The 24243-nt window shown below is 36.5% G+C and overlaps 1 protein-coding gene across 1 annotated transcript in view; it reads right to left on the reverse strand.

Annotated features, from left to right (window-relative positions):
• Positions 1-1283: 1283 nt before the first annotated feature.
• The window catches only part of LGR4 (leucine rich repeat containing G protein-coupled receptor 4), a 94636-nt gene continuing 71676 nt past the window's right edge, over positions 1284-24243 (reverse strand). The window contains exons 5-18 of the mRNA XM_019749172.3: positions 18996-19211; positions 18066-18137; positions 16246-16314; positions 15293-15364; positions 15026-15097; positions 14626-14694; positions 13140-13211; positions 12020-12085; positions 10888-10959; positions 9141-9212; positions 8726-8851; positions 7759-7874; positions 7442-7525; positions 1284-4459 (exon numbers count right to left, since the gene is read on the reverse strand). Of these exons, the coding sequence (XP_019604731.2) occupies positions 3183-4459; positions 7442-7525; positions 7759-7874; positions 8726-8851; positions 9141-9212; positions 10888-10959; positions 12020-12085; positions 13140-13211; positions 14626-14694; positions 15026-15097; positions 15293-15364; positions 16246-16314; positions 18066-18137; positions 18996-19211 (2455 nt within the window). The 3' untranslated portion in view covers positions 1284-3182. The remainder of the gene's footprint in view (positions 4460-7441; positions 7526-7758; positions 7875-8725; positions 8852-9140; positions 9213-10887; positions 10960-12019; positions 12086-13139; positions 13212-14625; positions 14695-15025; positions 15098-15292; positions 15365-16245; positions 16315-18065; positions 18138-18995; positions 19212-24243) is intronic.

Here is a 24243-nt window from a genome sequence, read left to right on the forward strand (position 1 = left end):
CTAACAGAGAAAATGACTGATGATAAATTAATGTCACTTAAACTCCAAAACTTTTCCACTTTAACCTCTTGGTATGGGAATCTAAAATGTCATACACTTCTCTGCCTCCTTAAAAATTTTTACTAAACAAATTATGCCCTTTCCTTGATGCCTCAATCATCATAATGACCAACTATAGTATTATGCTGTTACAACACTGGAGCTAGGGAGGCGGAGGGGCATGGCACTGGTGCTGGTGTTTAAATATAATAGAGTCCTGTGGTCTCCTCTCTTACAGTGCTTTTTCATTATTGGAACTGAGAAGCCACAATCAAGTTTGGTAAAATTATATAAATGCATAAATAAGCTCAAAAGAGAAGCTCCCCCCTTAAGTTTTAAGGTATTGACTTAGTAACTGCACTTCTTATTACTCATTTATTTTCACTTTCATGGCGTATTTGAGATTTTATATATATATGGTTTTGTTTTTTGTTTTTTCTGCTTTGCTGGCTTTGTGACCATGTGGAAGTACAGAGGGACTTTTGCTTAAAAATCTTTGTTACAAAAATAATGTCATTACTAGTTAGCCCTGCGGCAATACAGTATGCAACTTAAGTTTATCCCTGGACATACTGAACATTTACTAATGAAAACAACATGATGTCTTAGATTTGCTTCAAAATAATCTAAGGAGAAGAGGGATTGGAAGGGTTAGTGACTGGGATGAAGAGGAAACCAGGTTTACCATGTGCTGTTGACAACTGCCAAAGTTGGGTGGGTGATGGGTACCGGGGTGAGGTGTGAGGTCTGAGGGAATGAGAGGGGAGGTGATTATATTATACTATTCTATTTTCTTTTGGGAATTCCAAACCTATACTCAAGTTTAAAACAAATGAACAAAAACAAACAAAAACTGTGTCTCCAATTCAGAGAAACTGGGTACTGACTGGTATGGGTTCTGATTTGCTATGTAACTCAGGTATTCACTGAAGTTTCATTAAGCCCTCTATTTTCTCATCTGTAAAACGAGGGTTTGATGTTATTTCTAAGAATTTGGACAATTGACTAAATTTAGTATCATGCAGGTTTCTTAATCATTTGCTTTTAAATAAAGATTTAATTGATGGTATTCTCTTAAATTTCACAATTTGTTTTCCGTTAGTATGATAAAAACTTCTAAATTTCAGCAGTGTTCTTCCAACATTTCTTCTAACACTCTTCACTTAAAAAATATTTCACTTTAATTTACTTTAACACTAAGTAAATTCATTATTATACCAAGTTATATATTAAGGCAGAACAGATTGCTTTCTAGAAACTTTAATAATTCAAAACATTGTGTACAATATTGTTTCCAACCATATTTATAGCTCAGTTTATACATCTGCTATTCTATTTTTAAATGAATGAAAAGTTTTCAGTAACGTAAATTATAAAGAAAAAACTTTACCTAGTATATTTACCAAGTTATGATTTAATATTCATCAATGTGTAAATATACAAACATGATAGCAATTTTAAACACTTGTGAATAGTTGGCCTTACAAAATTACAACACACTGTAAATAAACCCCTCCCACATTTTATACAAACTACATGATTTTGATATACAAAGATTCTGTTTTTATTATACTGACAATGTACAACCAAGACTATTTACAATGCAACAAAGTATATAAACCACAATTTAACATTCTGCTACTGGCAGCCACTATAGTTTAGGAGGTAGCTTTAATTAAACAAAATGAACAGAAGCCACATTTCCCAACCTGTGTTCTAAAAATAATTTACATAAGATAAAAATTCATTATATGCACAGTATATACAGTTTAATTATTAAACTGCAATCTAGCTTCATGTTTTTAGCATATCCTGAATAACTAATATGGCAGTGGGTTTGCTATTGATTTAGCATATTGTTCAAAAAACATACTGAACATTTATAACTTTAAGACTCCACATAGCGATATGTTAAAAGTCCATAGATGAGAATCAAGTAAAACTTAAAAAATTTTTTTAAAGACATAGACCTAAGCTTTATTCCTTTTCTTCTTTTTTCTTAATGATACATTTGTCTTGTCTCACAAGAACACAGTATCTGAACTGTTGCATGGGCTCTTTTGTAAATTATAGTAAGGGGAAAAGGTATGGAAACTTCCATGAAATAGCACAAGTTCAGGAGAATCAGCTCACTAAGAAATAAATGTAAGTGCATTGTGTCATAATTACTCCCAATTTCTTACAATCAAATGCAATTATTCACCACAGTTTACTTTCTGTAAAATCCAAACCATAAGTAGATAACATACCCACAAAATTGGAACATATCAGTAGAACCAATGATATCAGGAAGTCTCTATTAATGGGAACATTATATGGAGCCATCAATTCCCTCAGATACTATTAAAATCCCATATTAGTAGTTTAGCCAGATCTACTAACCTCACACAGCAATCAGCCCTTTACTTTTTCCTAGCAGTGTGATCACAAAACACTGGGGGGAAAAAACGACTGCGATCACACCCAGGCAATGTAAAATGACTGAAAACAAATGTTCAGCTAGTCTTTTAAAATCTAACAGTTGTTAATATTGTTTTACAAACACCTTCAGGTTTTCGATTTATAAATCACTTCAACAAATTTATGATTCTGTTGTGTCAAAGATGGAAACAAAATGCTGTAAGGTAAAGCCTACATATACTCTCACAGTCCTACCTGGGAGACAATCCCTTTTTTGGCTCTGCAGTAAGTTGTCCTGAGATTAATGATCAAATATTAGGTAACATTAGCCAAGAATTTTTCTTCAGTTTTATAAAATCACATTTTAAAATATTCTTAAAAAAATGTTAACAGCTGTTTTTATCTTGTGCTTAATTCAGAAACAGGTAAAATTTTGCTTCTTATGGATCAGAAAACAATTTAATGTTATAATGCTATCACATACATAAAATCTTTTCAACTGACAGACTTGTTCCAAATAGACCACACATTGTTTGGACACTGTACTTTTCACCATTTGATAGTTTAGGCACTTGTTCTTTGACAATGTCTGGTTTAAGAAAGAAACTGCCACCTTCTCCTTTTTCTAAGTGACACCAGGCAGTAATCACAGAAGTGCTTCCCAGATGAAAAAAATCAGAACAGGGTTCACTCTATAAACACTGTGATTTGGGTGGATGGGGGAAACAGTCCCAAATGTTAATTCAGTCTTTAACTCTTGGGAGATTGTAAGCATAGCGCACCAAAGGGAATCCTCGGCTCTGATAGAAGCAGGCTCGCCCACAGGCCTGCACCTGGTCAGAACTGTCCGAGACAAAGGAGTCTTCCTCATCTGCATAATCAGAGTGGGCTGACTGTGTACCACAGTCGGACCAATAGCCATCTGGTCTTTGGCAAGAACCCACGGCCAATGCAGGACAGCTGTGTGATTTTATTAAGTGTTTGCACGACACAGGCTTCGTCAACAGAAATGACTCACAACAGTCACACACAGTCAGGTTCCCCTGCAAGTGGGAATACATGCCGCAGTCGTAGTAGAAATCCTGTTCCACACAACCAGCTTGGCTACTGATAGAAACCGAAACCGACCCACTTTTCTTGGTAATGTGCCGCTTCAGTAACTTCCAGTCTTCTTTAAACTTTGGGTTGAAGAAAACATACAGGACTGGATTCAGGCAAGCAGGCAATGGGAAAAATATCAGAGTAACAGACTTCATTATCTCAGGGCTGATCGAGATGGCAGTGATCAACGGCGCAAATGAGAAAAATGCAACAGGGCAGAAAAAAATGCAGTTGGTGAAGATGAGCCAAGCAACGTGCTTAATCATGCCACAATGGGAGTTCTCAGAAAGGTCCTCTTTTTCCAAGTTGCAGTACAGTTTAGTGTAGATAATGGCCATTAACAAAAATGCTAGTGAGTTTAACAGCACCAAAGTTACGGTAAATCCTAACGATGGTGTCTCTCCTGTGGGAAAGGGCAAGCACAGGGGGGATGCAGAGTATTCCCCTCCGTGGAAAAGTGGGAAACAGCCTGCCACTGCAGCACCCACAAAAGCAAAAAGGGCAGCAACTCGGAACTGTTTGAGATGATTGCTTTTCCCATTTTTCATTATCTCTTTCGCAGACAAGCTTCTTTCAACAGCTGCTAACATCAATAAAAAGATGGCGCTTTCTGAGGAGAAAACGGCAAGAAACCCAGCTATCTTGCAGCCACTGCCAATCTCCCACCAAATGCCAAATTCAGCAAATCTGCCCCAGGACACAGCATCCAGAAAAGTTAAGATGCCGGTATAGGCTCCCATGACTAAGTTAGACACAGCAATCAGGCCTATAAACAATTTGGACGAAGGCAGTAACGTACAAGATGCAAATGTTGTTAAAATAACAAGCAGGTTGAAAAAAAATGCAACCAAGAAAATGAACCACACAGTTAGACGGATCATCCAACTTCCCAATAAATATTCACAGGGCTTAAAAGCACCTAAAACGAAAAAGAAAGAGAGAAATAAAAGACAATGTAGAAAGCATCACATTCCATATGATATGGCTCAAGAGAGACACTAAAGATAGTTAATCTAGAATAATTACATCTGCTACCAAACCAAATTGAACCAAGTTGAAAAGACATTTCTTCGATATTTCAGTCATTGAACTAGGCTGTTTTGAAAATAACTGACTTTATTTTTTATTAAATACTTGGTAGAGCCATATAGTGATATTTAAAAGACAAATTTCACTTTTTCTTATACCTCCGTTAATATACATAGCATAGTGTCTAGCCCATGAAATGTTCTTGCTATACCAAGGGTTTGGAATTGGTAAACTGGAACTTGATTAGGGTTCATAGTTTGCTGCTCTTTTCCTGTTTTTGTTTTTGTTTTTTTAACAGGACTTTATTGGGGAACAGTGTGTACTTCCGGGACTTTTCCAAGTCAAGTTGTTGTCCTTTCAATCTTAGTTGTGGAGGGCACAGTTCACTGGCCCATGTGGGAGTCGAACTGGCAGCCCCGTTGCCCAGAGCTCGTGCTCTAACCAACTGAGCCACCCGTCCGCCCCACTCTTTTTCTTGAGAAAGCAATATACACCTCTATTTTCTCACTTGTGGATAATAATGCCTGTTTCATAGAGTTGTGTAGCGTAAGTAAAATTACATACATAAGGCACCTAAGCAGGCTGCTGGATACACAGCTGTACTTAACAAAGATGAGGTCCTTCTTCCTTCCTAATCCTAGTCTACTTTATAATAATGCATACACATATTTTTTACACATTTCTTATAGCTTTAAAAGGCAATCTAATGAAGCTCGTTTAGATAAGTGTAATTATCTCCATTTTTCATCCACAGAAACTGACATTTCAAAGGGTTTGATTGACCTGACAAAGGTTATTCAGTAAGACAGTATAGGGAGAACTGAACCACTCTAATGTTAAGTATTCATACAAAGCTATATCCAGTAAAACCCTATGTACCTTAAACTAGGATTGCAAGAACTAATTTAGTAGCTGAATTGTAAGTTTCAGTAACTGACTTTGAGATGCTAGTTACATCACAAATGATAACTGCTTTATTTAAAAATTAGTAAAGAGAAACAAAATTTTGCCTTCAAAGCACAAGAAAACTGTGCATCACCACTGCCTGCAAGAACAGGTTCTGATTTATCTTTCTGAAATGCATGAAGTTTAAGACATCCCATAAAGCATTTTAATCAATGAGATATTCATAGACCTAACAAGCCAGGTCTGCCCATTTATATCCATCTAACTTCCAAATAACACAGGAAACTTCTAAAAAATCATTTTTAATTAATCAATTTTTTTAAGTTTTCCCCTCATGGAAGTGTTAAGAAGCTTTTGTCTTTGTCTCTGTACCTGAACTCATTCTTCTTCAAAGAACAGCTCAGCTGACCTGGGAGAAAGGGACACCCTTTGGGAAGTGTTTGACTAGTGGGTGGAGTTCCTTTCCCTCAAAGGCCTGGGAAGCAGACCCCATCCAGTCTCTGTCTTTGGAAACCAGTTGCCTCTTCCGGTTCTGACAGAAGGATCCTGCTCTCCTCCACTTCTGCTCCTGAGTCAGCAGGCACATGACATCAGTGTCTGTGCGTTAGTACAACTGAATGGGGGAGGCAGGCCTTCCATACTGCAGCCTGGGGAGATGAGCTCGGATCAACTTTCCTTCTGGTTGACCCCCAAGGTTTAAATTCAGTGTAGAGGAAATGGAATTTCTGCACGTTCAGGTCTAATTTCCCCTTTAATAAAGCCACCCCTTCCCATTGTGTTGTCAGTTTCTTATGTACATTTTCCCTCACCAGAACCTCAGGGGTGCATCCCTTAACTTCCAACAATTAATATAAAAACTGTTAGGTTGGTGCAAAAGTAGCTGCAGTTTTTGCAATTATTTTTAACCTTTTAAACTGCAATTACTTTTGCATCAGCCTAATTGATACATTGCATACACGTAAATGATTCTTGCCAACTCTTTATTTTTCCCCCTTTCTTCCGCCAACCCCCTACTCCCACTCCAGTTTAAGCCATTGTTTCTCAGTCTAGTTGTGTAGGACACAAGTCCCTGGCCCATGCTGGTATTATGAGCCTTGCGCTCCCTCCAGAGACAGCACATAGCAGCCTGCAGCAGCTCACGCCAACTTCCTGCTGCTCATGGCAGCCCAGTTCCAGGTAGAGCTGTTGTTCACAATCTTAGTTGTAGAGAGCGCAGCTCACTGGCCCATGCGGAATCGAACCGGCGACTGCGGCGTAATTCTATTCATTCATCTGGTCACTTTAAGCTTCTCAATGCAAGGCACTGTGCTAAGTATTAACAGAATACAAATACTGTCCCTCCAGAAGCTCATAATTCAGCAGTAATCATTAGAGAATCATAATATATGATTCTGAGTTATCATTATGTCCAGATCATCCTGTGTCAATATACTAAAAAAAGGAGTCTACTTTATTGAACACAATTTAGCCAATTATTTAATTTTTCCTTTTCTAGTAAAATTCTAAATCCATCTTTTCTGATAGATTAGGAAGAACACAGTATAGTCACAATGGTCAGTTCAGTAACTTTCCCAAGTCTACTCGGTTCAATGAAATAAAATAAAATACAACAAAAAGAAAAAGTTGCATTAAAAAAACACACACTAAAAATCCTTATAGACCAATAAGTAACTTATAGACATTGTCCTAAAGTTAAAAGATCATTAAGAACATGCCTCTCCATCTTTAATGTGCACAGCCCTCACCTGGGGAGCTTGTTAACACATATTCACTGGGTCTGGATAGGACATTCTGCAAAAAAATGCCTAAGTCTCTCATACATAGACCACATTTGAGTCCGAAAGCCTTACGAGATCATCTAATCCTAAAGGTATTACAGAAATCACATCTACTCCCAGAAGTTTTAGAGATATTTGCCCAATGTTTGTTTAAAGCAAGAAACTGCAGCAAAATGTATTGAGCATACCTGTTGAGGGTGTGCAGTGGATAATTATTTGACTGTGTTCTTCATTTTCAGCACTGCCAGTGACACCTGCCACATCAGCAGGACCTGAGTGGAAAACACCAAACGGGGTTTAAACTCAAGCTTTACGCCATTCAAAAGTACCCGAGTTTCCTGCAATCTTCTCTGGCACGCATGATGGAAGTTTGGCCTGTATGAGGCTGATAACGTCTTAGACGTAGCAGTAACACAGTAACTACCATTTTTCATACTGATCCTCCACCAATTCATTATAACAATGTTGTAAAGAGTGTTCTGTTTAAAAAAAATACATCACTTGCCTTTATCCTTGGCTACACTGTGGTCTTGGAGGCTCTTATCTTCTGTGTTTGAATGTGCATAAGAGTCACAACCCCAAAATGCACAGCACTGATAAGCATATGGTACAGATAAAGACCTGGAAAAGAATTGTAACATCTACACTGAATGACAACTTCACAGACTTGCTCTTGTTTTGTAAAAATTATTTTAATCTTTGAAAACCTCAGTCTAAGAAAGGCATGACTGTTACATGCTTTAAGCTGGTCATTATCCTCTCCAGGCCTCAGTTTCCTCATCTGTGAAAAAAGCTCTGGAATCAGATGACATTACAAGCTTCTCCATTTATGTAAGATAAGCTTTTAAAAAACTGGATTTAAATCGAACCATATTTAAATTTAATAGCAATACTACAACTTAAAATAAAATCTTATCAGGTTCCTTTTATAAATGAATAGCCACACTCAATTTATCATATAAAACTGATATAGGTTCATTCGAAATTAATGTCTCAAGTCACTTGTACCTTTACACCATGAAATACATTTACTTTGTTCATAGACATATAGTGAAAATATTTATTCTCTTCCCCCATAATAATATTCCCAAGCCCTCTCTACTGTATCTAATGAGGTCCCCACTCTAACTCTAATGTCTATATGAAGTATTATAACACTGTATCAATAGGTTCACACTTACATGGTTTCTACCACCTTGCTGCTAATGACCAATCCACTGTATAAAAAATCATTCTGATGAGTAACTATATTATCTCTTTCACAGCATCAAGGGCTCCAATTCATGTTGTCAAAAACTATGGACTAATGTTCATGTTCTATTTTTTTACCAAATCTCTGAGGACTGAGGTAGAAAACACCCTTAAATTATAGCCTCCCAGAAAATCTGAGAACCACAGCAAAAAACTAGTGCACTCTATAATTGGGGGCCTAACAGAACTTCAACGAAAAATAAAAATAAGCAAAAACACACCTGAGATTAACAAAGTCTTTTGCTGATAAGGCTTCTTTCAGCTGGAAGTTGCCCACCAATTTCAGTTGATTTAACCCATTGAGGCCTTCCGTAGGAAATGAAGTTAATTCATTGAAACTTATATCTCTAAAATGTAAATGAGACTTCAAATTAACTCCTAAGATGCAAATCACATAAAAACATTTATACATGTGTTAATGTCATAAATATTAGAGCTCCAAGTTTAGGTGTGCTAAAACGACAGATCTAGCATTCATCTTGGCAACTTAGAAGCTGTTACTATACCACTGCAGCTTAGCATTTATACAGGGAACAACTAAGCAGAAAAATAATTTGATAGGTCCATACTAAAACACAAGTTTCTGTAGACTACTCATTACTTTCCTGATATTACTGCATAAAGTCATCAACTTACAGGTTAGTTATTGACCCAAGCTTGGCAAAAGCTCTGTCGTGAATTTTATGGATCAGGTTTCTACTCAGATCTCTGCAATTATAAGAATACCATGTTAATCTTTTCAAATAAACTCAAATTGCAATTACTTTGACTATACTTTAGAGTCTGAGGTAGTCACAACATCCCTGATAACAAAGATCTTCAATCTTGTCCAACAACATTTTTTATGTTGAATGCCTCTCCTTCACAAAAATCTATTTCTTGGAATGTGTTCCATGTAGTAGCAATTCTAGTTGGCATCTGTTTCAAAACAGTTGTGAATTTTCTCTACCTTATCATTCTGGTACCAGTTTAAAAATATAAATGATATGATATAACCTTTGGTACTATTAACCAGGTGAGGAAAAGCTCAGCTCCAGAAAAAGCTGAAAATCAAAACAGGTTTCATATTATTTGCCTTCTCAAAGGTTAGTGATAATGCCCTGAGGGAAGACAAATAATCAATAAGCAAACAAGAACATTCCAGAAGGGCTTCAGATATCCTTTTTTTTTTTTTTCCCCAAGCAGGAAATAAAAAAACGTATCAACACCAGAGCCATACTATACTCAAGAAGGCACCCTGAGGAATTCTCACATTACAGAAATAATAAAACAGAAATAATCTGCAACCCACCACACTTACAGAGAGCTTTCAGAGAAATTTAGAGATTGGATAAATTCATTTCATGACACATCTCCTAGATAACAGGAAACCTCAACAAATGTGGTCCCAAATCATGAAAAGGCCAGCTTTTCACTGTTGTTGCTTATCCTTATCGGCGCTCTAGAAGTGATGGCAGCTAGAAGCCAGCCTTCCTCACTAGAGCCCAGACCCATAGTAAGCCTGTCAGCAAGAAGGAAAGATCTAGCAACCCAACCACCCGTAAAATGTTTGCTAATAGAATGCATCTCACATTTCTTACTGGGGATCTACTGAAAAACCGGATTCAATATATGTAATTTCACTTCATTGTCAATTTTTCAAATGTGTTCTGTATTTTAAAAAATGTTCACTGATTTAGTGATTTGTGAGTTCTACACTAAAGTTCTAGGAAGGTAGTGACAAGGTTTGCTTTAGTCACCTCCATATGCCCAAGTGCTTAATAGAGTACTTGGCACAAATACACACTCAAATACAAATACTTTTTTTAAATGAGTGCTTCTGCTGCCTATTAGCTATATTTGTTATGATAGATACCCTTGGGCAGGGGTCAGCAAACTTTCTCTGTAGAAAGCCAGATAGTAAATATTTTTCACCCCTGGGTGTCATATGGTCTCTACTGCAAATATTCAACTCCGCCACAGTATGGTGAAATCAGCTTTAGACCACACTTAACAAAAAAGGCATGGCTGTGTTCTAATAAAACTTAATTTACAAAAACTGGGGCGGGCTGGACCTGGCCCATAATTATACTTTGCCTACCCCAGCCCTAATGGATTAGCAAACCTTACTATTATGGCTTGAAAACAAACAAGCTGCACCTCTCAGGTTATACACATTACACTTTTTCACTCACCGATGTATCATATCAGAAATTCACTAAGGTAAAAAATACTGAAAGCACATTATTTGTAAAGTACCATGTGGTGGTACAGTTTGAACAATATTTACACATAGGAAATCGTATCTTTAAGTATATTTATTAAAATGGGAATTGTCCTGATATATTTAATTTATAGCGTGACAAAAATTTTACTTATCTCTAATAATCATAGAGAAACTTACAGAATCCTTAGGGATATCAGGCCTTGAAAAGTACCTTCTTTTATTTGGTGGATCTGATTACGTTGCAAAGAACTAAAAGAAGAAGAAAAAGGAGGGGAGAGAAAATTATTTTCTGTTTTAAAACAGAACATTTCTTAATTAAACTTTTTCCTAAGTTTAAATACTCATTTGTAAGTGTTCAACCATATTTAGGCCAGGAGCAGAAACCTTATCTTAAAAGCCATCTTGTCTCGATCATGTCTTGCTTTATCTCCTCCGGGCCTGGGCGACCTGGGGCCAGGGTGTGGAGCTGGAGGGCTTGGTCATGCCCTGAAACCATTTGTCAACGAAAACCCCCTGAAGCATTGAAGGGGGAATAGCCTCGTTTACCCCCGCCTATAACACTCCATACACCCCTTTGCTCGGGGAGGTTCTGGTCTTTCCTAGCCTGACCTCCCGCAGCTCAAACATGCCAAATAAATTCTAATAGACCAATCTTGGTCTCCCGCAACTCATTCCTCTGGCCGGGCCTAACAATAAGTAACATCGATTAATCTTGTAAAAGTAAAGGGAATGACTATTTCCTCATCTATAAGATGAAATGGTTAGTATATATAGCATCCCATCCCAAATTATACTGGAATATATGTACATTATCTAAATTCCTTATTAACATCACTCAGGAAGGAGAGCAAGAAGACAACACAGGGACAACGGCTCCAAGACAACACAACCATACCAAATACCATAGATACAGAAAGAAAGAGGAAGGAGAAGATCAAAAATGGGAGAATTAATGCCTCTCTCTCACCCCCCCCCCCATCAACTTCCATCAGAGCTGCCCTATGAAGAAGGCACACAGTGAATATCCATGTCTGCTTTCCCTCAACAGCCAGGGCCAGTTTTTGTTTGTCTCGTTTGTATACACTGCCCTCCCCACACAGTGTCTCATAGAATGCCTGATAGGTAGGTGCCTAATAAATGCTGGTTGCATGAGCACACCAGGCACAATTGGACATTTATTCACAGGAGTGCATAATTATGTGAATCTCTAATTTCTTAATATTAAAGCCATTTATATAAAATAGGAAATGCTCAGTGAATTAACAATATATCACAGCAAAATAAAAGAGTAAGTCAAAGAACAACTTACATCTCTTCCAGAGCATGGCAACCATTAAAGCTTGGAAGGTCTTTTATATTGTTGTAAGACAAGTCCCTAAAAAAGCAACAGAAATTAACAAATTAATGTTATGCTATCAGAAAACTACATTAAAAGAGTTGTACTCAGGATCATTAAAAGCAACACTAAGATCTATAAGAAAGATATGGCTGAATAAGAAAACCAACTATAAATAGGCTTCAGATTTGCAAACTTCAAGTACATAATGTTGAGTATAGACAACGTAAAATATTTTAAAGGATTAAGTATGTAAAATTAAAAATATAAAAATAGAATACAGAAAATATATAAAAATTATCTTGAACTGGTCGAGTTAATGGGCTTTTTTAATTTATATTTTTTATAATATTGTTTACACCATCAATAATTTCTATGTTGTTTAACTAAAAAGCTTTAAGAGAAATGGTATGCATGCTCACATTTTAAAAACCATTTCTAGTAAATCAAATATTGGGACTACTTAACTCCCAGTTAATCCCACTGCAGTTTTTTCTCAGTGGTAATCTTCACGTTTGACACTCCATGACACCATTTAATTACTTCCTTAATCAATCATTTACTTATTTTGTTACCATCTCTTTCCACCGAATACTTATTAACAACTTAGTAACTTAATTATTTGCTCTTGTAACATTTTTACATCCTTTATTTACTTTTAATTTCTTAGTTTAAAGTTTTTGGACAGCTCCATGCTTAGTTGGTTCCTGATCCAAGAAAGATTTGGCCTCTGCTTCGGCTATGGATGAAAGAGCAGGATACAGAGAGTTAACACCCTTGAGGAAACTAGAGTAAGGACTCAGAGTCAGGATAAGGGAAAAAAAAAAATCAAAGAAGAACCTAGCTTGGTTTTACTTTGTTCAAAGTAAAGTCACAGATGTAGACATATATACATAACCCTGAAATCAAATTCAAATGCACATTACCTACCCCAAGGGGCTATAAAAGAAAGGCCACTCATTTGAAGAGAACAAATAAGAAATACTTATACTTTAAAATCACCAAATGAAAATAGTTCATTAAAAATAAAACTCAACATGTATGAAGTACATTTTTAAAAAAGGTATAAGAAGGGATGAAAAATCCAACTTACAAAATTCTAAGCATCTTTTGTTCTTGGCACAAATTACTGGATATACTGCTTATCTTTGTACCTGTCAAGGTCCTATGGGAAAACATTGTTCATGTAAGAAATGATTCAAGCTGAGATGGTAAACAAAATGTTATTCTCATATAGAAAAATAAATGCTCACATATCCGCTTACGGCCTAGAGTCTATGTATCCCACTACATAATTACCCCCTAAAATTAGGCAGGTGGGAAGATAAATTAATCCTTGATGCTGGTATCAATTTCATAGTAATTTAGAAAAGCTCATGACACTAGATGTTAATATTGTCCAGACAACAAGCTTTTCTCCGATGAACCAACAGAAAACCACTAACCCACAGTCACAGCCTGACCACAATTACCTGCAACTTCCGTCTCTCCCCACCTCACCCAAAACATTTGAAACCAACTTGGCATCTTGCCCCCAAACCTCATTTCTGTCTTTTCTTCCATCAACCTGACTCAATGTTCTCCACTTTTCTCTTATGCCCTTCCCTTTATTCCCATCTGCAGTCAATTCTTTCTTTCTCTGTAGTGTCTCCAGCATCTGACCCTCTGTCTCCATTTTCCCTGCTACTATACAGATCAAAGGCGAAATGATGTACAACGAGTAAAAGAACCTCAGACAGGCCATATGGAAGAACTCCAGTGATGGACCACTAAAGACACAGAACTCTCATGTTTAAATGTATTTGTCTAGCCAGGTGGATTATTCCCATGGCCTCCTTACCAATCTTCCTACCTCTTCAAGGTCTGATCAAACAATACGGTGAATGCTTAAATTTAAAAAAATTATTACAGTAAAAGACAAACTGCCATTACTCCTCTCAAAATACTACTCCCCCTCATTTTGAACACACTTATGCCATCGTTCTTGCCACTTTCTGAAGCAGTTCTAGAAGTCCTCTTTCATGACTATCTTTAGTTTTACTGTCATGGCTACCTCAATGACCTAAATTGACTCAAAACATTTACCTTTCACGGTCATTTTGTCTTTGGGGAGGAGCCAGAAATTGCATGGTGCCAAATTTGGTGAATAAGGTGAATGAGGACACATCGTAATGTTTTTATTTGAAGATACAGAAATTGTATCAGAAGTGATGTGTGACATGAAGCAAGACTCAGCTCTGAGAAACCTGACAGTATTCAATTTTGAAACATTTCACCTACTCCATGAAGCATTGTCTGATGGCCTAACATTTACTGCTCTACTTCTGAATTCCTAAATCACTGCTTCTCATTTAGCACTTACTGCCTTATATTTTCAATGAGTTTTTCAGCTCTTAACCGCACATACTAGGCTATACTTTAGCTGAGCTGACTGACCCCAAACCCAATAAATCCATCACCATGTATGGTATTCACAAAAGGAGGTTGTAAGAATCAACACAAAGTCTTCACCATCACCAAAAAGCATTGGCAGGCCAACGTTATCTTTACACCACCCCTCTTCCAAGGGCCACACTTACAGACTCTCCAGGTGGACAGTTCCGGTTAGATTGGGGAACTGCTGCACCATGGTTGCACCACGAATGACTCTTTAAGAAAATGGGAGAGAAAAAGTAATTTAAAATGAAAATTTTTCACAGCTAATATTTGCATTTTATTTTTTAAGCAGCTTAAACGTATAGTACTCTTAGACCTAAAAATAAAATTGCTTTCATTTCGTGGATGTACCTGGAAGTGTGATAATTTGGCCAAGTGTTCATAGAAATAAAAACTACCATAAATTTTCAGAACTGTCCTTTCGACTTCTCCCAAGGAAAAGAAAAGATTTTGTTTTCTGGAGCTACAATAATAAAGTCTAGTTTTCCTTTAAAACAATTGTATAAATACTCAGGTTTGTTTTCAAATTTGTATAATACTTACAAGGAATGCAGATCAGATAAATTGTGAAATGCTGAGTTTCCCACAAAAGATAGAGGATTATCATACAAATGTCTGTAAAAGTGCCAAAAAAAAAAAAAATCAATCAAAGTTTTCATATGTTCACAAGCACTCCAAAACTAAATCTATGTTCACAAAGTCTATCTACCTAAAAGCCTGAGTTTTCATTCTTTTTTCAGATGTTTGGTTGGCATCATATAGACATAACTGTACATGGTTATATATTAGAAGAAACTGAAAACCACTTACATCGTTCTTAAAAGTGGATTACCATCAAATGCTCCATCAGGGATAACAGAAATAGAATTACTATGAAATAACCTAAAAGGGTAGGAGAAAAATATTTTGAAATGCATATCCCCTTATGAAAAAAAAATTAAAACCCAAGTATCTACTACTATTCAGTATTACATAGCATATAACTGATAACTACATGAGAACTTCAAAAATGTGGGGAGACTGAATTTTTAATTCTATCTTATCTTTTTCAGGACCACAGACAGTTCTTTTTAGACCCACAGCTTAGCCTGTTATCAGGTGCCTCATAGTCACTTAGCTGTACCTTCATCATCAAAGAACTTTAGACGCCAAGAACCCGACGGTGTTCTAAGCCCCAAATTTATCTTCTGCATTTAGTCTTTAAGCAATGCCTCTTAGGGTTTTAGCTGTCATCTCATGACAGACAATCCCTGTGATGCCATATACATTCCTATTCCTGCCCTGGACAGAAATCCAACTTCTAAAATGCTCCCCTATCCCTTTTATTTATTTAAATATTTCCATTCATTCAAGTCCAGTCAAATGGCTTCTCTTTAGTGATGCCTTTTCCAATGTCACCAAGGCTCGATAAAGTCTTTTTCTCGCATGAGTTATTTATTCTCTTCACTCAGCCCTTATTTCTACCTAGAAACTATCTGTCTGCCTTATATGGCCAGCCTCCCCAATGGGACTAAAAGGCTATACACTCCTACAAAGCAGAGACTGTACGTTATAACGGCTTTGGTTTCACCAGAACCAGCCTGATACAGCAATCTATGCACAGAATTGTTCGTGTTAGCTAACATATTCCCAGGTGTGTGGTCATGTGTTGTGTTTTGTGGTATATGTAATGGAACAAAGATGTTCTAAAAATCTGATTGTTGCAACATTAAGTGAGGAATTCAAGGGATTTTAAAGCATAAATAGAGCGAAACAATACTCACAGCTCTTTTAGGCTTGGAAGGGCTTTAATAGCCTGAGGAAATTCCCCCAAGTTATTGTAATTCAAGTCCCTAGGAAAAAAATGGGGAAACTGTGTAAGAATATTGAAGAGTGGTCTCAATTTGTAAGGCATTTTGATACAAACGTATTTTTTTTGAAAACCTCATCCTCTGGATGGTAATCTTTCTTTACCTACTATACTACCATTCAGAACCCTGTAGGAGTTTAATTGAATTTACACCTTTTCCTAGAATACCAAATGGGGAAAAAAAAAATCATAATTCTCCTATGATGTTAAGTTAATTTTAAAAGTTCAAAGAACTCTCAGAATCACATATTACTGGTACATTAAGTAAACAAATCACCCGAATGACATTTCTCAGGAAATTTACCATAAATTTGAATTTACTGAATATTCATTTATAAGTGACAATAGCCTGCAACAGAGGTTTCCATTTGGGGTTTTGAGTGGCTTCCTGAAATTCTGGCATCGGGGCAGCAAACCTCAGCCCTACCGTCAGCAGAATGACCAGAGATAGATTTGAACAGGGAGAAGGGCCAGGATGGCTTCACACAACTATTGTCCTCTCATAAATATGTTACGAACTGTAGAAATTGTTAACAGTCATTAGGAGAGAGAAAAATCAGTGATCTGTACTAAAAAGTCTTAATTCTGAGTATGTTTAAATTTTAATTATTTTAACCTAAAGAGCATGTTTGCACATGATCAGCATGGTTGATTTCAGAATGAGAGTAAAACAAATTCAAATGCTCAGCTCCTGAGACACCTATTTTGTTCTCCTTTTCTACACAGAAAGAAAAGTGGCCGATGAAAATTTAACCAGGAAGAAGAGGTTTAATGTCAATATAACTGGAATAGTACACATGGTCTAGGATCAGAAGACCCATTCAGGTCTCCTGTTATACTGGTATTTACATACTTAGAAAAAAAGAACTGAGTTTGGAACTACCTTCTTTAAGAATGTCAACTTTCAAATATCCACTGATGTTAACCATCTTTTAGTTGTTTAGACAGAAAAGTGGATTCACAGAGTACTAGAAGATTTTCAGTCTTCTCAGTAACTGACAGTGAACCAGAAAAGTCAGTAAAACAAAATATTACAAACCATAAGCATTTCAATCAGATGTTACTTGTCCATCTAATTGGGACAGTCTCTGATTCATTTACTACCACAATGGCAAATATTATAAGTCTTGGCATAAAGGCAACTAATATAAACTAAAACAACAAAACTAAAGATCCTACTCTCGAGTACACATAGCTGCACAATGTCTTTTGTTCATATACTGGTGCAATGTACAATTGAAACACACAGAATTCCAAAATACTTTAACTAGCAGAAACAACAAAAATATCCTAAGCAAAATGAAAAACTTCATTTAGCAATATGAAAACAAACACAGTATTCAAACCCAGTGTTAACAATTTAGCAAGGCAATTGAAATCATGGGGGAAAAAAAATTTTTTTTCCAGAATTAACTTTATAAGGTTCAAAGTTAACTGTTTATCATTCATTCCAACAAAGCCAACATTTTTGAAAATGCATACAGCCTGGCAAATTAAGCTGCTTTTTATGTGTACTTTTGAAAGCAATCTCAAGTTCAAACTTGTGTGCCATTTTTAACCATAAACTTAGATTGGTACACATACCTGTGTTATTTGATAGCAAAATTTAGTCATTAAAGCACATTAATAATGAACTGAACTCAAGACCATTATTTTTTTCCTTTTTCTGCAATGAAATACAAAACTACACCAGCAACATCACAACGTGATCATCCAAAACATGAATAAACTTACAAGGTCTCCAGGTTGTCTAGTCCATCAAAACAGTGTCGACCCAGGCTTTTAATTTTATTGTTATGAAGATGCCTATGGAAAAAAGCATCAAAATGACTTTCACATCACCCAATAGCAACTATTATGTTTCATACATCTAAATTGGTATGGCTTAAAGCTATGGTGCAGTTAAACATTTCAACACTTGACTAATGGCAAACAAATAGCACGGGGTAGTTACGTCTTTATATACACTTTACAGACAGATTCACTGGACAGAATACCAGTGAAAAAGGAAAATATCTCTAGTGGAAAGAGGGTACACATAGTAAAATTTCCTTTTTATTCACCCTTATCAAAACAAAAGTTTTGATGAGCTTTTAAGTAAAAGTGAAGCGAAACTTTGATGAGTTCTCATATGCGGATGGAGGGGAAATGACATGGAGGGAAGTCAGTTTACATCGAGAATCAGTAACAGATTTGAAATTTAGAAAAGCCATTTTATTATGTCCAAGTTTTCAAAGATTAGAAACACCGAAAATCATATACTCTTTGAATAGACAAGTTGTTAAAAACATAAAATATCACTAAAACTTGTCTGTGAGCATCTCAAAATGATTCTGCTTCTTTTAACATTGGATACACTGCTGACACACAAGCAAAAGCTGTACCAAGCATTTGCTAAATGACCCAATTTCTTCTCATGATTACTAATGGCCACATATTTTAAAGAGATTCAACAGTTATCCTCAGATGTTAATTTTTAAAAGTATCCTATTTTGTGCTTTTAAAAGTCATCGCATTTCATGTTCTAAAAGAGGCAGCTCCCTCAATCCTAGCTCTTCATGACGCATCCTCAGTGAGGTATTTTCATAATAGTTTGTCACCAGAAACCTGTTTTTGTCCCCAAGTTAACACAAATATATGCTAGTAGAAGGGGCGGATACTTACAGGACCACCAGGCTTGACAGGTTGTTAAATGCAAAGTCGGGGATGCTGGAGATTTTGTTGAGAGCCAAGGTCAAGGCCTGCAGAGTCGGCAGGTTGCTGAGGGGATGCACAGGCACCTCGGTCAGGCTGTTGTCATCCAGCCACAGATGTCGTAACTGAGCAAGCCCCTCGAAACTGTCCTCCGGGACTGAGGTAATGTGGTTGGCATCTAAACGCCTGACAGAGACAGAAACAACCACGCTCAATAACAAATTCTAGCGGAATGAGTCAATCCAAGTCACACAACTCTCCAAGTTTTCAAAGCGAAAAGGAGTTATAAACATGACCAGGGCTGTAACATCCTGATAGCTTTAATTTCACTAGAAGTTCTCATAAAAAAATATAACAACTTTTCCAAACCAGTGTATGGAAGGCAGTTCTTTCCTTTCCTTCATAGCAAAGGAATGAATCTAAATCTGAATCCTTCAAGAATCCTTGGCTTAAAGTAACTTTAGAGCAGAAAGATGTTGAAAGAAAGAAAACCCTCACAAAGCTCAAGCTGGAATTTTATGTTTTATGTCTAAAAAAGAAATAGAACATATTTATCGAAAATACAGAAAAACAAGACAGTAAGCTGAGCTAAGGCTACTTTACTGACAATTTTACATCATTTAATATCTAATATTTGATGTTAAATTTAATTGCTATTCTGACTTGGAACCCAAGAGAAAAAATAATATTTTTAAAATCTTTTTTTACAGCAACAAACCATTTCAATAGATAATTAACAATCCTTATTACCACCAGCCAAGTTGAAAATATAGTTGTCATGTAGTGGCAAAGCAACCTTCTCCTCTTCTCTTAGCACTAAGTGCTTTTTAAAAAATTAGTTTGTCAAAATTAACAATTAAGAGCAGGGCGAACTGTCCATAGAAAAAGTTAAACAGTTTCTCCGATCAGTGTTGTTGTGGCTTTCAAGCTTCTTTAATTTTTCCAAATTTTTTTGAATTAAGGACACCTTACTAATAGGATTACTCATACTTAAAATTAAATCCCCTTCTGAAAATATGAAAAACTAAGTTCTCAGTGCTATTATTGTTGGCACAACCAGGCCTAATTGTTGGACTAATAGCTTTTCCAACACAAAGACAACCTGGTATTTATATGATAAGGGATCGTATGCGCCAGGCAGGTCACAACTTTCTTCAAAAACCCCTTGTTGATGTTATCTTCACTACTTCAATTCACACCTGACAGGCTTGGACCTCTTGGTGAAAATGAGGGAACACCAACAGCAACAACAACAACAACAACAAATCCACTGGTGAAAAGTCAAAATGACAGCATATTTTTAAAGAAATTGAGTTTGACAGGTTTCAAGTTCAGGAAATTCTTTTTGTGCCTCCGTTTCTTTATGCTGCTCCGACTGCAGATTCTGCCGTCATTGACCCTTTCTTTCCCCTCCAGATAAGACCCAGCTAACCTCCCCCGTCCCAGGAGCGGCCTCCTTCCCAGAGGCAGATTAGCAGGGGTTGAAGACCCTTGGTTCTGGTGAGAATCTGATGGAAGTTTTCTTTTAGCTAAAGTTGAGATAACCAACTGAAAGGGCACTAAAAATGGGAGAGCTCGGAAACTGAGCAGTTGTTGCCCAAGAAGCCACTTAGAAACAAACTTTTTTAGGCTTGTTTATTCCTTGGGCTCTCTCGAATCTACCCCTGAGAAGAGACAGGCATCCTTTATAGTACAGACTTGCAAAGTCCTGGCTACTGAGCTGCTTAGCTAGCAGATTTGGTGGCATGAGGAGATAGGAGACTTCACAATCTCAAGGAACTTCCACTTAGAGAGACACTGAACATATTATCACACAATTAAACATATAATGTAGCTAAATAGTGCCATTAAATTCTACTTGCAGCTAATTTAATTATCTGCAATTCACTCAACACATCTACATGGAGCCTCCTGTCAGGCACAACAGATAAGATGCTGAGGCCTGTCCTCAGGAGATTGACATTCTAGTGGAGATGATACACAATATGATAAACACATTTACAAATTATTATAGAGTCCTTGAAAAGTGCTATGAAGTGCATAGGGTCCTGAGATAAAGAGGAATAGGAGTTAAGAGTCACAGTAGCTATTTACAATACACTGATCAGGAAAAACACCTCTAAGAAGGTGCTTTCTAAAGTGAGATCCAGAGAAGGAACAAGAGAGCGTAAGAGCAACTGGCAGAGGGGGCTGGGCAAGGAGTGTTACAGTCCAAAGACACATCCAGGCCAGATTCAGTGGCAGAGACTGGCTCGGTGTGGTCTCAGCATCTCCCAGAAAGTCAGTGATTAGTACATGGGAGGGTGTGGAAGGCTGACAGAGACACAGAGGGGAATGCGAACAGGAACCAGATTATGTGGACCCCGTAGGCCAGGTAAGGGGTTTGGACTATATTCTAAGTACAAAGTAAAGTCCCTGTCTAGTTTCTCGATGCTAGAGCAGTTTAAGTTAAAACTGCTTATATTATCATACTGATGATAATGCACAAAAGTAAGTTCATATTCAACAAAATTATGAGCAATGTCTGCCTCACATGCACACAGAAATCCCCACTGAAATGTTTCACTGAGATGTGGTAAATACCATAATAAGGAAAGTGGTCAGTACCTTTTTAACCTAAATCCAGTATTACTATACACACCTTTTATGCTCTTGTAGAATTCTGTGCCATATGCCATCAAAGAAAAGGGATAGCCTGAACTTACATCAAGGTGAGTTTGGAGCTAAGAGCATAATGAAACTCTCTTCTAGGCAAACTAACGCCAATAAATGCACAGACACAATTTCCTCTGTACTAAAAATGTCCCCAAATGTAAAGTCACACACAAGAGATCAAAAGGAGGAACTTTGGGAAAATGGAACCCTTAAATAAGAAGTTAAATGAGAAAAAGGAGTTGTGGTGACGCCACTGGTTAATCCTTATACCTCAATTCACATGTGGGTGTTGGTGGCACACCCATCAATATAAAGAGTTGCACTTACACTGAGATTAATGTGTCACAGAGAACTTGTCTTAGAGCTAGGGCTTTGCATCAGTGACCTACATTATTAATATTCATCCTAACCAATAGACAAAGAAAGTACTATAATTGATTCATTTAGCAAATGCAGTAAATGGCATCAGATACCTCACAAAGTAGGAGATGGTATCGGCTTGGTTAAGGTATTCCACCATTTAAACTCTACACAACTATTATTTTATTTAAGTGCATTTTAGTGGTTAAAAGGTTAACACCTAATTCCCTTTACTATTTGTCTTTAAAATATGCATCTTTTCCTATTCTCAAAATCCTTTTTACATCTTACTGAGACTCACATACTTTTTTAATTCTTGCCTTAAATGAAGTTATTATTACCAGATAATTATATTAATATATGCAGGTATTTACTGATGAATGTCTACGTATGCTATCAACAAACACCTATTCTGTGTAATCAAAAGCTCGCCCTCTTTCTCTCTACTTTTAACTTACCCATAATGGAAATATTACAGTATTATATTTTGTTACCAGTTTCTAGTTTAAAATAAGTAAGCAATTCTGCTATTGTGGAAAAACCTAGAAAACTTAAGTCTTTGAAATTCTTTCATATTCAATGTAAGTGTGATCTAATGTAAAGAAGAAAAGAAAAATCTAGTGGAGCAAATTCTGACCTGTCATTTTTATATCCTGCTCAGGAAATGTGTTAGCCATTTTTATGATTTGTGGGAGGCTGGTATGCTACCTTTTTATGAATACCAACAACTCACTTTGAGATTTTATAGTTATCATCACTCACTTGCATCAAACCACTTCTGGTCAATTTCAACCCCTAATGAACTTTGCTCCTTTTAAGCACTACTTCAAAACCACAAGGAAATCTTTCATGTAATTCAGGTCTGAAGATCAGATTTGCAAACTGACTCAAGTGCTGATAAGACTGTTTTACACCATGACAGAATTTCAATTGTATCTAACTTGACCACTACACCCACTATGCCAACAAACCTATGAACATTTCCTTCTCAAATAAAATAGGCCTGACACATAGCTCCTGGTGTTTCTCGTACATGTAAAAACATCCCAATGCCTTTAAAAAATTTTTTTTAAAAATGTTTTGACTCCTCTCCTCATCCCCACCCCCCAATCTTGATTTTGGATATAATTTAAACTATGCAACTCATTCAGTATGTGATGAGTACAGTGTGTTGTTTCCAACAGTATTTTAGAGGGAGACACCATTTTCACAGAAACAATGTCTGTTAAAAACTGTAAATCATCTAAAATGCCAATAAATGTCATGTGCACTTTAACACACTTATTGAACACAAATTAGAAAGAAACTAGTTACATGTTTTCTTGGTAATTTTTCTGTTCTAAAGTTCGAAGATATTAGTCTTCTCTTTTTCAGCCTTCCGACTAGACAAAATGAATATTTTGATCAATAAGCCTTGGGAAATGAGAACAATTATGGAAGAAGGTCTTGGCATAAAATGAATTCTGAAGAAGCAAAAGAAAACGAACTATGTAAAATGTCTAATGAATTCAGGTTGTCTAACAAGTTCAGTTCTGAGGGAGGAAAGAATGCTCACTCTCTGTGTATCTGTCCAAGGTTAGAAAGGGTGTCGGGGCAGCAAAGTCACATTTCTGTAAAGGAGTTCATTCCAATCAGTTCACTGAGAGTCTACTTAGAATCTACTCGATTGACTATGGTGAATAACAAATCCTTATACTCCATAACTTGGCATTTTGGTGAACCACTTAATAGATATTTCTACCTTAAACTTATATTTAATCTAGATATTCAATGGCCAACACCCTGGACACTCCTTTTTTTATGACATCAGATACATTGTAAAGTTTGCCCTTTACAGCCGAATACATGCTTTATTAACACATATTTTTATTTTCACATTTACTTCCTATTAACCAGAATAGCTAATCTAAAAATCAAAAGGTAATCTATAATTTACGACATCTAAAGATATGTTTCGGGTGAAGTTAAAAATGGTTTTGTATTAGCAAGCGGAGGAGACAAGCAGCTCGATCGATCATTTTCACCTGAGTCTTCTGCATCCCATGTATTTCCTACAAAAGCTTATACGTAGTTATTTCAAAGGGCAACATATGTTTTAAAAATTTAAGGAACAGATTAGTGTACAAATATGTGATGTGGTGAACACCTAATTTTATAACCCAGAACACATAAATGTAATAACTACATGTTACATTTTTTCATT

The sequence above is a fragment of the Rhinolophus sinicus genome, chromosome 14 (genome assembly GCF_057876585.1).
Source record: "Rhinolophus sinicus isolate RSI-liver-muscle chromosome 14, RSI-T2T, whole genome shotgun sequence".
NCBI classification, from domain to species: Eukaryota; Metazoa; Chordata; class Mammalia; order Chiroptera; family Rhinolophidae; genus Rhinolophus; species Rhinolophus sinicus.